This window comes from Glycine soja, chromosome 14, assembly GCF_004193775.1.
Source record: "Glycine soja cultivar W05 chromosome 14, ASM419377v2, whole genome shotgun sequence".
NCBI lineage: Eukaryota > Viridiplantae > Streptophyta > Magnoliopsida > Fabales > Fabaceae > Glycine > Glycine soja.
In genome coordinates, this window is record NC_041015.1 from 22,315,658 (window position 1) to 22,332,245 (window position 16,588).

At 37.8% G+C, this 16,588-nt stretch overlaps 1 protein-coding gene across 2 annotated transcripts in view; it reads right to left on the reverse strand.

Annotated features, from left to right (window-relative positions):
* The window catches only part of LOC114384871, a 30,418-nt gene extending 13,947 nt beyond the window's left edge, over positions 1-16,471 (reverse strand). The window contains exons 1-14 of one of the 2 annotated variants that reach the window (XM_028344689.1): positions 16,359-16,471; positions 10,369-10,456; positions 10,066-10,293; positions 9,623-9,709; positions 9,430-9,519; positions 9,218-9,344; positions 7,807-7,907; positions 7,146-7,314; positions 6,903-7,024; positions 2,695-2,823; positions 2,500-2,598; positions 2,343-2,400; positions 2,191-2,266; positions 1,981-2,110 (exon numbers count right to left, since the gene is read on the reverse strand). In XM_028344689.1, coding sequence (XP_028200490.1) covers positions 1,981-2,110; positions 2,191-2,266; positions 2,343-2,400; positions 2,500-2,598; positions 2,695-2,823; positions 6,903-7,024; positions 7,146-7,314; positions 7,807-7,907; positions 9,218-9,344; positions 9,430-9,519; positions 9,623-9,709; positions 10,066-10,293; positions 10,369-10,443 — 1,491 coding nt within the window. In that variant the 5' untranslated portion in view covers positions 10,444-10,456; positions 16,359-16,471. Of the gene's footprint in view, positions 1-1,980; positions 2,111-2,190; positions 2,267-2,342; positions 2,401-2,499; positions 2,599-2,694; positions 2,824-6,902; positions 7,025-7,145; positions 7,315-7,806; positions 7,908-9,217; positions 9,345-9,429; positions 9,520-9,622; positions 9,710-10,065; positions 10,294-10,368; positions 10,457-11,246; positions 11,266-16,358 lie in introns of those variants that run through there. The other variant, XM_028344690.1, reaches the window with a different exon arrangement.
* Between the last annotated feature and the right edge of the window lie 117 nt (positions 16,472-16,588).

Consider the following 16,588-nt stretch of genomic DNA (forward strand, 5'->3'; position numbering starts at 1 on the left):
AAAAGCTAGTTGTTGTAGTTGGAAATCCCAAGGCCTTATTAATCTGACACTAGAATCTCATACTTCCAATGTGAGACTCCAAGTCTCATACCTTGCAATTGGATCCTAACATCCCACCATGCTTCACAGCCCCAACATCCACACAGACTGGCTATGCACTATCCCTTTGATTAGTCTCGAGCGAACACTGCAATGACAACATCACCACCTGTGCTACTCTAATGCCAAATCATAAGAACCTTTAACAACACCACAAAAGCTAGTTGTTGTAGTTGGAGAGCTCAAGGCCTTATAAATCCTACACTAGAATCCCATACTCCGATGTGTGACACCAAGTCCCATACCTTGAAATTGGATCCTAACATTCCACCACACTCCACAACCATAACACCTACATGGAATGAACTGTGCACTAGCCCTTCAACTAGTCCCAGACAAATACTGTAATGTCGGCATCACCACCCATGTTGCTATTTTGCAGCTGCAAACGATAGAAACCAGACAGAAAAATAAGGAAAAAAAAAAGACAGAGAGCATATATTATGTATAAACATGCCTAATCAAAGGATTCAAGTCTTAGGTATAGAGGTGTTCGGAAAATAGAAAACTCTAGGTGTTCGAGAGGTGTAGTCACTCCTAAGGTCCCAATTCCAAATTCCAGCCTACCTCCCCCTACAATTTTACCCACTAATATTCTCTCTCCACAGAACCAACTCATGTTCCCTCTCTCCACTACTACTGCCAGCTTGGCAGTGAATTGGATAACTTCTCTCTCCTAGACTTGGGCAGGTGCATCAAACCTTTTATCTCTTCTTACATACAGCTTATTCACCTTGGGCTTGGGCCTGAGCTTTGGGTCCTCATCAGTATCATTGCACCAACTTGAGGGGGCATGTGGATAAATTAGGGATGTTAGGATTCTAAATAAGTTAAGAAGATCAAATTCTACAATTAAGGAAATGATTAGTCAATCCTGATTCATGGGATTTACCTTCCTATTTTTTTTCTTTTACATTTTATGGAATTCTAATTCCCTATGATTGAGGGATTTGTCTGCGTATCAAAGTTGTCAATAGCAGCCAGAGTGGTTGTGATAGCGGTGGAGCATGCCAGAGCAGCGATGTGTTGCGACAAAGATGTTGTTCGCTTCGCGTTTTAGTGTTGCAGTCAATGAGCACAGCAGCCGCAATCCCACTCTGGGTTTGCAACATAAAAGAGCCTATGAAATCGCACTCCTAAAATCCAATGAATTTGGCTAGGCAGAGATATTTTGTTTTTCGAATAAAAAATAAAAATGAAACATAAAGGCGGGGGATAATGGGAGAAAGTGAAAGAAACTAGGGTTTCAGTCTTTCAGAACATTTTCTGGACAAAGAAGACAACTAGATTAGGTGTTTATCTTTTACACAATGATAGCTGATGTGAGAAAAATAAACTAGGGTTTCTTTTGTTGTTTTGGATGAGAGTGGGATTTGGGCCCACAACCCAAATTGGACCACTCTTCATCCCAATCCCAAATAATCCTAAAATCGGAAGGCTATTTTACTGTTTTTATAATTAATTAATCATATATATTATACTATTATAAAAGTAATAAAATTATACAATACCCTATAATATTTAAGAAAAAATTAAAAAAAAATATAGAAAAATATCAATACATAATATATACATATAAACACAAAATATATTTTAATAAAAATGTAATAATTTAATAAAACTAATACAGCAATAATAATTTTATAATAAGTAGAAAGAATATAAAATATCATTAAATTAATATATATACATATAATATTAAAATAGCGGTCATTCCATTATCCAATATCCCAATTTTGTGGTTGGCTACTCCACTACGTGATACCGGACTGACTTTTATGCTCCGTATATTTTTCTTATTTAAGTTTTACTTCTTAGCTGTTAACATTTGAATCACTAAAGAAATTATTTCTAAAATCAATTAAGAAAAACGACTTGCACCTGGATTCCGAGTATTTTATCATTATTTCCCATCTCGATTAAAAGCTGCCTCAGCATGGATTCTACATCAGAATGGACTGGTGAATCAAAAATCCATCTATCATTTACGGATGGTCCTTTACTAATGTACCTGGCAAGTGTACCTCAGTTCAGCCACAAATGAAACAAGCATGTAATAAATACTAATCAGAAAATTTGCAAAAGACTCACCCACGCAAAACTGATTCTGCAAATGGCCTCATAATGTCCATATATACTATTTGTACATTCATAGTGGAAGAAAGCCCTACATCCACATCAGGTAAGTAAAATGTAAAATAAGACTAGGGAACAAATAAACATCACAGTGGAAGACAACAGACCTCTTAGAAGATTAAGAACCCTTCCAAATATTACAATATCACCAGGAAATGCATCAACCTGAAAATATTTTTAGAAAAATTATCGTTCTATCGTTCCAAATATTATAGTAGCATAATTTGGAACAGGGAAAAAATGTAAGTTTATAGCTGAACTCACAGGATTAAAGCGTTTCATTTCTTTTTTGTCAAGGTTCATTTTCTCCTGTATAACCTTCATATTTCTGTCCCTTTGATCGGCTAGAGATTTCATTGTTTTCTTAGTTACAGAAAAATACACCATAATTAGGGAAAAATTAAAAGTCTGAAAAATGAAGAAACCAAAGTATACTTCAGGAGCTAAAGGCATACTTACATGGTATTCATTTGCGGGTGTTGTCGCACGAAAAAATACAGCTGTTACTTCCATTGCCTGCTCTGGTATGTCCAGACGCAACTTAAGCCCCATTTCTGCAAAGGCAGACAGGAGGGCCACATGGTCCCCCTTTAACAAAAAGGCTTACATACTCAGTCATTGTTTAGAAAGATCATTTGGAGCAATTAAGGGAAACTTGTATGAATACTAATAATCCTATAAAAACTGTAATACAAAAAAGTGAAGAAAAATAATATTACAATAAAATTGAGCTAGACGAATTAAAAGTATTTGTTCCTGAATCACATAGACACTTCGTGATTGTGAACTTTTTTGCCATGAATGCATGAGTACAAAACCACCCATACCCAATCAAAAAGCTTATTTTTGTTAGGTGCCTAGGTGAGGTTGGGAAAATGGCATTTGCATCTCTAATAAATAATAATCCCTTTAAAAGCCAACTTGCTGGGGGGAACAAATTACGATTTAAAAGCCTCCCTTATGTTCTGCTCAACTTATCATCCGAAAAATGGAGAAAACGGAAGTCATGAAGATCAAGTACAATTTGTGAAAGAGTGGCTTTCACACCATGCCAAATATATCAAACAAAAATTTTAAGATACTACTATTACTAACTTTAAAGTTGTGCCTTGGTGACCAGTTGATCATTGGTTCGAATCAAGAAACAGTTTCTTTGCATATGCAAGGGTAAGACTACGTACAATGACCCTCCCCAACCATCGCATAGTGAGGAGCCTCCGGACACTTGGGTATGTTAGTAGTAGTACTAATACTAATAGATAAAGCCAAATAAATTTATCTAAACATTATTACTTAATATAACTACTAAACTAAACCATAAAAAACTTCACCTGCACACACTCATCTAAAACTTTGGCCTGATAAGTAGCAATCAATTTAAAGCACAACCCCCAAAAGCCAAAGATAGGATGGTCTAGCTGTTTAAGTCACTTTGCAAGAAGGGGGGTGAAATAGGCAACAGGTAGCTTGCATCCAAGCCATCCCAACGGTGGTTTTGTGCTAAAAGAAAAAAATAAAGGGAGTTAAGCAAAGACTGAAAGCTTGGAACAAGGAGTAATTTGGTGATACTCTGAAGAAGCTAAGAAGAATTGAAATGGAGTTGAATTTGCTGGAAACTGAAGGGGATGGAAGACAGCCGAGCGATCATGATTTAAAATTGTGAAAGCAGTTGCAGGAGTTGTGGGTTGCAGCCAACTCTCATGAATCCTTGCTAAGGCAGAAGGCAAGGACCAGATGGATCAAGGAAAGGGATTGAAATTCTCGCCTCTTCCATCTGATAGTCAATGGGAATCGCACACACAATATGCTGAGAGGATTGCTTGTTGATGGGTGCTGGATCGAAGAACTTAGCCGGGTCAAAGAGGAGGTTCATCAGTTCTTTAAAAAGAGATTTGAGGGGGTGATACCCAAAATAGATGGGGTTAGATTTCAGGTCATTGGCCAGCATCAAAATGATTTTTTGGTAGTGTGCTTTCATGAGAAAGAAGTAAAGGATGTAGTATGGGAATGTGGAAGTGAGAAGAGTCTTGGACTAGATGGGTTAAATTTCAAATTTATCAAAGAATTCTAGGACATTATCAAATATAATGTGCTTCGTTTTCTCGATGAATTCTATGTTAATGGAGGATTTCCGAAAGGAAGCAATGCTTCATTCCTAGCACTGATTCCCAAAGTTCATGATCCACAAAATCTCAATCAATAAAGGTCCATCTCATTAATAGGCAGCATCTATAAGATTGTGGCTAAACTGTTAGCAAGAAGGCTAAAGAGGGTGATGCCAGATATTATAGACGAGCAACAAACTGCCTTTATAGAAGGCAGGCACATGCTGCATAGTGTCGTCATTGCTAATGAAGTAGTTGAGGAAGCAAAAAGATGTAATAAGAGTTGCATGGTGTTCAAAGTTGACTACAAGAAGGTGTATGACTCAATCAGTTGAGATTTTCTATTGTACATGTTGAGGAGGATGGATTTCTGCTCCAAATGGATTACTTAGATTGACAGCTGTCTTAAATAAGCTTTTATCCCTATATTGGTCAATGGGATCCTTTCAATTGAATTTATTCCCCAAAAAGGGCTTAGACAAGGGGATCCACTAGCCCTACTTCTGTTTAATATTGTTGCAGAGGGATTAACTGGTCTGATGAGAGTAGCACTGCGGAATAACCAGTTCAAAGGTTTCTTAGTTGGAAGAAATAAGGTGGAAATCAGTATTCTGCAGTACGCAAATGATATGATTTTCTTGGGGAAGCGTTGATGGAAAATGTAAGAGCAATCAAGGTGAAGCGGAGGAGTTTCGAGTTGGTCTCAGGGTTAAAAATAAACTTTGCAAAAAAGCAATTTTGGGGTGATTGGGATGTCAAAACAATGGATGAAGAATGTTGCAAGATACTTAAATTGCAGTTTGTTGTTTGTACCTTTTCCTTACTTGGGTATTCCGATCGGGGCAAACCCAAGATATAGGACGACTGGAGAACCTATTGTCAAAAAATGTGAGAGAAAATTGACAAAGTAGAAACAAAAGTATCTCTCCTTTGGGGGAAGGGTGACTTTGATAAAGTCAGTCCTGAACTCCATTCCTAATTACTTTCTTTCGTTTTTCAGGATTCTGAAGAAGGTGGTGGATAAGCTGGTGAAGTTACCCTGGTGGTTCTTGTGGAGAGGTGACTCAAAGCAGAAGAAGATCGACTGGGTTAGTCAGGGCTCAATCTGTTTATAAAAGGAGAAAGGAGGTCTGGGAATCAGGGACTTAATCAAATTTAATTATGCCCTTCTCGGAAAATGGCGGTGGAATCTATTTCACCACCAAGGAGAACTGTGGGCTAGAGTGTTGGATTCAAAATATGGAGGATGGAGGAATTTGGATGAGGTTAGAAAGAGCACGGCAGAATCTGTATGGTGGCAAGACCTTAGTTCCATCTGTCATTCGGCTGGGGAGGGGAGTTGGTTTAAAAGCAAAATAAAATGGAGTGTTGGGTGTGGATCTCAAAGGTGAGATTTTGGGTGGAAGGAAGATGGTGTTCCATTCATGGAAAAGTACCCTAGACTCTACCTCATTTTGAACCAAAAGAATCAATATATCCAGCAGATGGGACCATTTCAGATGCAGCATGGGAGTGGAACATGCATTAGAGGAGATTCCTTTTCGAAACTGAAATAGTTATGGGTACCAATTTTCTGGAGGAAATACAAGGTCTCACAATCAATTCTCATCGACAAGACAAGTGGGTTTGGAAGGGAGACTCAACCGAGACATATACTGTAGGTAATGCATATAAGTTTCTTAACAAGGACTCAAGAGATGAGAATCACGACGAAGAATTTAAAGAACTGTGGAAACTAAAAATCCCAAGCAAAGCCTCTTTTTTTGCATGGAGATTAATACGGGACAGACTGCGTACTAAGAACAATTTGCATAGGAGGAATGTAGAGATTAACGATAACTTATGTCCATTCTGCAGAGATAAGGAAGAGGAGGCAGCTCATTTGTTTTTCAATTGTCACAAAATCTTGCCGTTATGGTGGGAATCGATGTCTTGGATAATCATGGTCGGAGCTCTCCCGCAGAATTCAAGCCATCATTTCCTCCAGCATTCCTTCTGCAGGTTTTCTGGTATTAGGGTGCGGTGCTAGCAGATTTGGTGGATCTCCCTAACATGCTGCGTCTGGCACCATAGAAATAGGATCGTTTTTTCAAACAACAGCTTGAACGTTAATAAATTGATGGAAGATGCTCTATTTTTCTGCTGGACTTGGCTAACAAACCTCGAAAAAGGATTTGACATACCTTTTCACTACTGGTCAAGTAATATCAGGGAGGGATTTTGTAAACAAGGGGGATTAGTACATAGTTGATGGGCTGATCTGTGATAACTCTACAGTCAGTTTTATGGTTTCTTAATTCATGCTATATAGCTTGTATTAAGGAACCATAGTTCTGCATACTAGAGTGCTGATTTGTATATACAACAGTAACCCTTGTGTTGTTTTTCTAATATAATATACTATTACTTTTGCTGATCAAAAAAATAAAATCCAAGCCATCCCAGCCACAAGGAATCAAGAGATCTTCACCCAAAAATGACAATTATAACCACTACATAAACAATATATATGATGTTATTAGTATCCACATAATCATGAAAAGCACAAAAGCCAAAACCAACCTCAGCAGAAGCCAAAAACATCTTTGCAAGTGCTTGCTTAATGGTGCTTGATAGTTTCTTTGTAAGGCCAAAGTCAAGTAAAATAGGACGATGTGGAGATTCCTTGCTCACAAGAAAATTTCCTATGATGATTCCAGTAAGAGAGCCAAAATAGTTCATGAGCACATGGAACAATCGGAAGTGTTACATCATATGCACATGCATACATAAGCACAAACGTAGAGGGAGAGAGAGAGAGAGTACCTGGATGAGGATCACCATTGAAAAATCCATCAATATATATTTGGTGGGCATAGGCACGAGTAATCTCCTCAACAAGCTTTTGTTTATCTACTCCATAAGCTTCTAGTGATTCTAAATCATTCAACCGAATGCCATCCATGTACTCCAAAACAAGGACTTTTTCTGTAGACTATAATTGGAAGCAACCAGATTATATAAATAAGAAAAATTATGGCAAAAAGATAAAAGAATAAGAATAAACAGGAAGCACATTCATTTTGAACCCCTAACAAACTTAAGGTACCAACACTTATCCAACCACTGGAAATTTGCACTAAACATGATATAAAAACACATTAATAAGCTAATCAGCATATAATTATGGAGAAAATTCATTTTTTTACTTGGTATGGCACCTTGTCGGGAAATATGTAAAAAACAGGTTACTTCTATTCTCAGATTGAAATAAAAATATGTAAAATACATTAATATGTCTAATCAGGCCTGGACATGATAATTAATGGCATCATGTCCCCATTCTAAGAAGTAGGGACTTTGCAAAAATTGCAAATAAAGGGGTCATTTGTTCACAGAATTTCCCTTAATATTCTGTGATACCTGATTTCTAACATCATCATTGCATTTTAATATTTCAATATAATATTTTATAGATAGAATATACCTGAATTACATCTGGGATTAAAACATCCACTCTATTGGCTCTCATATTTCCATCATATTGGTTTCTGCAGCCAAGATTTTTAGCCACCGTTCTAGTGTTTTCTACAGAAACAAATGTGTTAGTAAGAGACACACTTTAAGTGAAGGGAAGGAGGGGGGGGAATGAAATCAAATAAAGCCTGATTGCTTAGATGAGTCTATAGAGAGAATGCTAAAATCACCACATTCACGCAACCCCCTCCCCCTGAAAAGAGAGAGAGAGAGAGAAAACAAGAGAAGAAATCATCATAAAATCTGGAATTGTGGTAGATTTATTTATTTGGATATATTGGTTTTGGAATTTCTTGGAATTTGAGCTAAAGGCCTAACTCAACCCCACAAAACCAGCTTATAAGGTGAGGAGAGAGGACCGTCCAAGCCTTAATAAGCACTACTTCAGTCACATCTCTAGGCTAGCTATCTTTTGGTTTCTGCCAGCTGTCTCTTTTCTATAATCCTATTAATCTGTATCTCAATAATGGTTAACTGTCACAGATGGCATCCGTTAAGGTTTCAAGCTTTTGCACTATAAATATACAAATGTAAGTAGAAGTTCTGTGTTGTACAATTGATATCTTTCAAAAATACAAAATATTCTCTAAAATTCTCTTCCTCTCATTCCAATAGACAACAAGGAAACAAATTTCTTAGAATTTGGACTTAGAGCCTAACTCAATCCCACAAAACAGACTAGTAAGCCTTATAACCTCTATTTAAGTCATATCTCTAGTTGATGTGAAACTAAACACGCAATTAAGGTAGCCCCTAAAGAAGCTGCAATTGAGGTGGGTTAGGGGCAACAGCAATTAATGCGGCTTTCATACAATCCCCCTCATGCCCAAGGCTACCAACCTAGAGCGTCGCATGCAAGTGGCCCAACAATGAGTCTAGGATAGGCTCTAATGCTGACTTAGAATTTGGACTTAGGGCCTAACTCAACCTCACAAAACTGATTATAAGGTGAGGACTGTCCAAACTTATATGCTTTATTTATACCATATATCTAGTTGATGTGGAACTAAACACCACCCTTGAAGCTGCAATTAAGAGCCCCTAAAGTGACCGCAACTAAGACAGGCTAGGGTTGACTATAATTAAGGTGGCTTTCCAACACAAATACTACTTGTCAAAACAAAACAAACCATCAATAACTAGAACTCAATAATTTCTCAGCATATCAGTCAAAGAAAGCCATTAGGAAAGTCTGCTAAACACCAAAGAGAATGAAAACATTTCTGCCTATAAAAGATCTGTAAAGAAAACTTCTTGAATATCCAAGAACTTATCTCCAACAAAATACACCAAAGATATTTTCAAGCATTAATTTAGATCTATTACATCAAATGCAAATTTTATAAAAGATCCGAAAATACCAGCTTCATGATTGAAGTCAAGTTCCTTAGGAGCTTCTTTGCACCATTCATCGATCATAGGATTAAAGTTATATTGTGGCTCAGCCCATGCAATCCAGTCAACAATTGACTTCGCATTTTTTAAGTCCTGAAAAAAATGTAGGTACAAAGACCTTTTGAAAGGTTCCATGGACCTCTATATCCATACATCCCAAAGGATAAAAGAAGCAAACCTCCAGTATAATTGTCTTGATACCATCATGTTGAACTTTAACTACCACTTCATGTCCATTGAGCAGAGTTGCACGGTGGACTTGTGCTATCTGCATAAAATGTGTAGCTCAGATATGATTCACTCCACTCAATCAAGGAAAACACTTAACTAATAAAGATTCTTAGCTAAGTTATATAATCATCCGATCTTACTGATGCTGTTGCCAGAGGTTTGTTGACAAAATCAGCAAATAACTCATCCATCGATTTCCCCAACTCTTTCTGTATGGTGCCATAGACCTTGCATATATAAACTAAATTCAGAAGTCTAGTAGCATAGTGACTTGAGAAATAAATTGAAATTCTCAAGCGGGTTAGAAAATGAGGGCCCTTATTCTTGTTCATGGACTGTGGAGTCCAAACTAACAGTTCCATTTTCAGCAGCAAAGTCAGAATTTCACAGCCAACAGAAGCACAAAAAGAAAAAACTTTGAATTCTTGTACTAGGTTAATGAACAAAAATCATCTACAATGCTCAAAAAATATGTGGGGCTCTTTTTATTAAAGCCACATAATGTAAATTGTTTCCTAAAAGCATTTTTTCTTCCATAACATAAACTAAAATATTTTTAAAATAAAAAAAATTGAAGAAAAACCTCTTCCAAGGGTCGAGGAGGAAGAGAGTCCTGTAACTGCTTCAAAAGACGTATATAGGCAGCAGGAAGCACATCTGCACGTGTTGACATATATTGCCCAAGTTTAACCCATAAGCCTTCCATCTCTATTATCAAATTTAGAACACGCTTAGCATTACGTTCATGAGCCTTCTCCCACAATGAAGCTTGTCTTGATTTGCTAGTCCATTTCTCTCGTTGTTGTACACTCTATAGAGATAAATTCAATAAGCTTATTTATTTAAAAGGAAAAGAAAAAAAAATGGAGTAACCAACAAAGCTCACCTTATAATCCAGGTATATTATTACAGCCATTGTAAATACTCTAACCCGTCTCTTGTAAATATCTCCCCACCCCATTCTCGCAGGCAAGCTACAACAAAGAATGCGGTTAAGTTTAAGGCCAAAGATACAGATATGGCAGAATAACTAGACTGAAAATATATATTTCGAGCAAATCAAGAAACAAGAGAGTCAAACAAACAATAACAGAGTAACAAATGCCCATTACACATTTTAACTATAAAGAAGTTCTACAAGTTGATTATTGAAGAAAAAGATTCAAGAAAAATACAGAAAGAGCATATAGACTAGTTCAATACTCATAATTAATAAACACATTGAACAAAACAACTCTGAGATTATTAAATATCTCAATATAAACAGCACTTATCTCAAATTTATTGAAACTAGTATTTCCATTGTTAAATTAGAAATAAAAGCATTGATACTCCTTCACTTAACAACTTAAGCTTTTGAGTTAAGTTGGTCCATGAAATGGTATTAGAATTTATATGACCAAGTGTTCAAGTGCTTTAGCACATGCTGAAGACTCAAGATAGACATTATCCACAGTACAAGCCCAAAGGCTCTTATGTGCAGGACTGTGCTAGGGATGTTATAAAGCCACATTCATGAGCCTTTACCCAGTTGCTTATGCTTTTAGGAGAGTTGGTGACTGATATTGTCTCAGACCTTCTATGACCAAGTGGTCAAGAGTTTGATCTTGCCGCCCCATTCTTCTAAATAAAAAAAAGTTGAATTTCTGCATAAGGTAGGGCTGACTTATGCATTGTCCATGCTTTAAACCCAAAGGACTTTCATGCAAGGGACTTTTGTGTGAGGGGAAACATCAATTATAAAACCATTCACAAAGTACTCACCTAATAGCTTAAGTTTTCAGGAGGGTTGATCCTTGACATCCAGGGATCTTTCAAGAAGGCATTCAGTAATCAGTACATTGCACCAACATTTTAACATTTGTATGATTGTATCAATATAATGGATTCCACCAAACAAATTCTGAATGATTTTTAAATTTTAATAGCAATGTCAAAGGCACCTTTATTTCCCTACATCCACAAAAATCCGGTACACTATATGTTCATCTCAAAATACCAGCACCAGACACCTCCTAATAGTTAGAAGTCAATGTCCTCAAACATATACTGTTCCTAACAGTGAATTGGAAATATTCAAGGGTAACAAGAAAAACAGGCAGTGTAAAAAGTTAATGAACCCATGTTCGAAAATAAAAACATATATAAATCCACAAAATAAGATAATATGAAAATAAATAGATTAATCTTTGTTCTCAGGCAGGCCTCAAAACAATGAACTAGAGGAAACTTTAATATTCCATCATTCCATAAAATGCTACCCCGCCCATTATTTATGTGTCCATCTTATGCACTCAACAAACAGCAAAGTCTATGAACACAACCAAACTTTGTCAACGACGCAAAATTCAGGTCTAGTTAAATAGTTGTGTGTAAAACTCTTAATCCCCATAATAAAAAAAAAACAAAACAAAACAAAACAAAACTCTTGATCCCAAGTGCTGTTTTCAACTACTGTCACTACTATACATGGACTTCTTCCCAGTAAATTTTCTAGAATGCCATTGAAAATTTAAGGCTGTGTTTGGAAAAGCGTTTAAACCACGCTGAACGGGAAAAAAAAAAGTTCCGAGACAAAAACGTCAAAGCATACTGCCTAGCTGCTTCTCCATTGCATCAAGTCAGATGCCCACGAAAACACACACTAACGTGTAGGCAATCCCCATGGCAAGAGGATCATTTATTAAACTGTTAAGGTAATTCTAGGATGAGACTCAAAGAATTACAGAGAAGAGTAGGGATGCCAATGAAAGAACGGCCTCCAAATCTTATTAGAAAGGAAATTGAGATACAAGAGTGTTTACAAATTCTAATCTACTGAATCAGAGGAATCAACCTCTATTTATGTTTAACCGCTTCCCCCTTGGAAAGATCTGTTATTCTAACTACCCATCCCTCTCTTGACTTACTTACAAGAATATCCCGTATCAATTCCCCACCCTTAGCTTCAGTCTTGTCCTCAAGGCTGGAAGTGAGGATACCTTTGCTTCAAATCAAAGAAAAATTCCCAAGTTGTATCCTCTGGCAAGCTATGCTTCCACTTTACTAGGACCTTAGTAACAGCTCGACCCCTTCTCTTTACTGTCATGCGATCCAAAATAGCTTCAGGCTCTTTGAATAGAGGATCTCCTTCTACTAAACTTAGAAGACTCAAAGAAGTTACTGCTTCACCTACATGCTTCTTCAACTAAGAGACATGGAATACATCATGTATACTTGAACCCGAAGGAAGCTTGATCTTGTAGGCCACTGCCCCAATCTGTTCCAATACCTGAAATGGGCCATAAAACTTGGGGGACAACTTCACATTGCTTCTGGCAGCTACGGAAATTTTCCGGTAAGGGTGCAATTTAACATAGACCATATCGCCAACACTGAACTGCCTCTCAGATCTATGTTTATCTGCCAGCTGTTTCATTCTATCCTGGGCCCTCTTCATGTGAAATTTAATGAGTTTCAGCATCTCCTCCCTCCTCAAGAGGCTTCTATCCACCAACTCAGTCTTAGAAGCTTCTGCTAAGTAAGGAAGATTCACAGGAGGTGGCTGTCCATACACCACTTCATAAGGAGTAGCTCGAATAGAGCCGTGAAAGGTGGTGTTATACCACCATTCAGCCACGGGTAACCACTTAGACCATTGAGAGGGTGAATCTGCACACATACACATCAAATATGTTTCCAAACACCTGTTAACAATCTCTGTTTGGTCATCCGTCTGAGGGTGATAAGCTGTGGAGAGCTGGACCTGAACACCCTGAAAAGCCATAAGGTTCTGCCAAAACTGATTGAGAAATATTGAATCTCTGTCACTGGTGATAGAATCTGAAAATCCATGCAACTTGAATACATGATCAAGGAAGGATTGAGCAACATCAGCAGCAGAATAAGGATGAGAAAGAGCCATAAAGTGGGCTGCCTTGCTCAACCTATCAACTACTACAAAAATCACCTACTTACCAAAGGAACTAGGCATGCCTTCTATAAAATCCATGGTAATATGCTGCCAAATCAGATCCGGAATAGGCAATGGTTGCAGCAATCCAGGAGAAGCCTTGGTCTCATATTTACACTTTTGACATACACTGCATTTCTGAACAAAAGCTCAAACATCTTTACTCATCCCTTTCCAACAGACCACAGATTTGAGTCATTGTAAGGTTGCATTTCGTCTTGAGTGACCAGCAGCGGCAGAAGCATAAAAATGCAGAAGAATATCCTGTCTTAAAGCATCATCTCTACCCACAACTAGTCTTCCTTTCCTCATTAACTCCCCATCCTTCCAAGAATAATGTTTGTGAGAACCAAAGTTTGCTTGTAATTCTGAAATCAACCTCTAAATTGTAGGATCTGAATCCCAAGAGGCTTTAATCTTTATCACCAATTCAGAAACCACCTGATGAACCGCGAGAGCTTGACAAGCAACTGGTTCCACTCGCGACAAGGCATCAACAGCTACAATATCATGTCCCTGCTTATACTCAATTGAAAAATCAAACTCCATTAATTTCACCAACCACCTTTGCTAAAGTGCCGTAGTCCATTTTTGATCCAAAATGAATTTCAAGCTTCAATGATCAGTTCTTTATCAACAGCTTGAGTTGTAAGTGAGTTCAAAAGACCCCTTTGTCCATCACATACTTGCAAAATTGACAAATGAACACCAATTGTCATAGCCTTTCCCAATTGTTGCCTCTTAACTGTTTTTAATCCAATCCAGTAGAGGCCCCTCTTAACACATGTCTCCTTCCCTTAACATAGAACTCCATCTGCAACTTATTAAAATTCCATACAATATCGCCCAAGGAAACCAGCCACTCCACTCCCAAGACCAAATCACAGCATCCCAATGGAATGAGTAACATATCAGAAGTGAATTTGGTTTGCTGAATTGTCCACTGGAATCCTCTAACGACAGCAGACACGTTTAACTGTGTACCATCAGCAACCACCACTCTCAAGGAATCAAAAGCATTACTTTTGCAACCCAATCTCTTGGCCGCCTCAATGTCCAGAAAATTGTGGGTACTCCCACTGTCAATCAACACATGAAGAGGCTTCTTTTGGTAGTAGCCTGTCACACGCATGGTGTGGAAATTGGCAATTCCCGTGAGGGCATGGACAGAAATTTGAGGATCTATAGAGTTGGACCCCATTGAGTTTTCAAGCAACACTTCTTCCTCCGCACCCTCCTGTAACTCATCCACTTCCATCACATGCAACTGCAGTGTTTTATGAGTCAAACCATGCTCAGGCGTAAAGGGTTCATCACAGAAATAACATAACCCTTTTGCTCTTCTATCACTCATATATGCAGGGGTTAAAGTTTTAGAGGCTTGCTGTTTTGTTTTGGGGATATCTTGTGTCTTGGAAATAGTTTTAGGAAGTGTAGGTAACAATGGTGGTTTAGAAGAAGCCTCGGGTTTAGACTGCTTATTCCAAGATTTTGTAACAGAACCATGCACAGTTGCTGCCTCATGCATTTTTGCTAATGTGAAGTCCCGTCGGACAGAATTTGGTTGAAACATTCGAACAAGCATCTGGACCTCTTGTTTAAGCCCCCCCCCCCCCCAAAAAAAGCAACTCAGCCTATGCTCCTCACTCAGATCCAAACGAGCTACATAGCATCAAAAGCTTCATGGTACTCCACTATCGATCCCTTCTGCCTCAATTGCATCAATTCAGCCATAGGATCATCACATACTTCACCAAACCTTTCAATTAAAATCCTTGTATATTCTGACCAAGGTGGTAAGTTCTGCAATCCTACAGATTTCACATAAGAGTTATGCCATTGAAGGGTTTTCCCTTCGAAATGTACCACCGTCAACCTTACCTTAAACTCCTCAGGTGTATTATCAATAGAGAAGAATGTATCACATTGGATTAACCATTGTTTAACATCAATACCAGAGAAACGCGGAAAATCAATTCTAGCTAGACGTGTTCCGCAAGAATAAGAAGATCTCTCACCTCGAATTGGGCTTCCCCCAGTTTGAGAATGAGTTTTGCCCTTGCTGTTATTGTGTAGAAGGTCCTGCATTTGCTGCGATATCGACAAGGCTAACAACTGTGTCAGGGAATCGTGAAGAGTTTGCTGCATCGAAGCTTCCATCTCCATGAATCTTTCATCAATCTTGGAACTGAGACGATTCTCCACGCGATCTTCAATTTCACGCTCAAGAACGCGATTCCGTGTAGCATCCGCCATGGCTGGTCATGCTTGGAAGGTTACAGGCTGATACCATTTGTTAAGATAATTCTAGGATGAGACTCGAAGAATTACAGAGAAGAGTAGGGACACGCCAATGAAAGAACGGCCTCTGAATCTTATTAGAAAGGAAATTGAGATACAAGAGTATTTACAAATTCTAATCTACTGAATCAGAGGAATCAACCTCTATTTATGTCTAACCGCTTCCCTCTTGAGAAGGTCTGTTATTCTAACTACCCATCCCTCTCTTGACTTACTTACAAGAATATCCCGTATCATAAACCCAAAGTAAAATTTCCATCCCAAAAACTATGGATCCTTTCTTAAACCCAAAGTGAAGTTTTCATCCCGAAATTGAACAACCCCGTAATAATTATGTACAAAGCAGAACCGACATTTCAGTCGCACATATTCAATCAACCATGTAACAATCCATCATCGATGTTCAAGTTACAAATCAAATTCAAGCAAAATTGAAAACATCAACACGACGAATCCGTTACTGTTCGTTAGCAGCCAACAACAAACACAGACAAGTCAATTCAATTCATCAGTGAGCACTGAAAAGCATCGAAACAGAGAAAGAAGAGAGAGTTCATGAAAATTCAGATTATGTCGTTTTGGTGCAAAACGGGAGAGAAGAGCGGTGGTGGTGCAGTTATTACCTGAAAGCCTTGGAAAGAGCACTGAGTAACTGCTTGGACGAGAAGGTGTGGTGTGGGGGGAATGAGGTAGCAGTGTGAAAATAAAAATAAGATTTTTATATATACTTTTCGTTTTTTAAGTTTGCATTTTTTTTTTAATTTTAATTCTGTAAAAAAGTTGTTCATTTTAATTTATATAAGTATATGTTTTTTAATTTTAGTTCTATAAATATTTTTATTCAATTTTAATA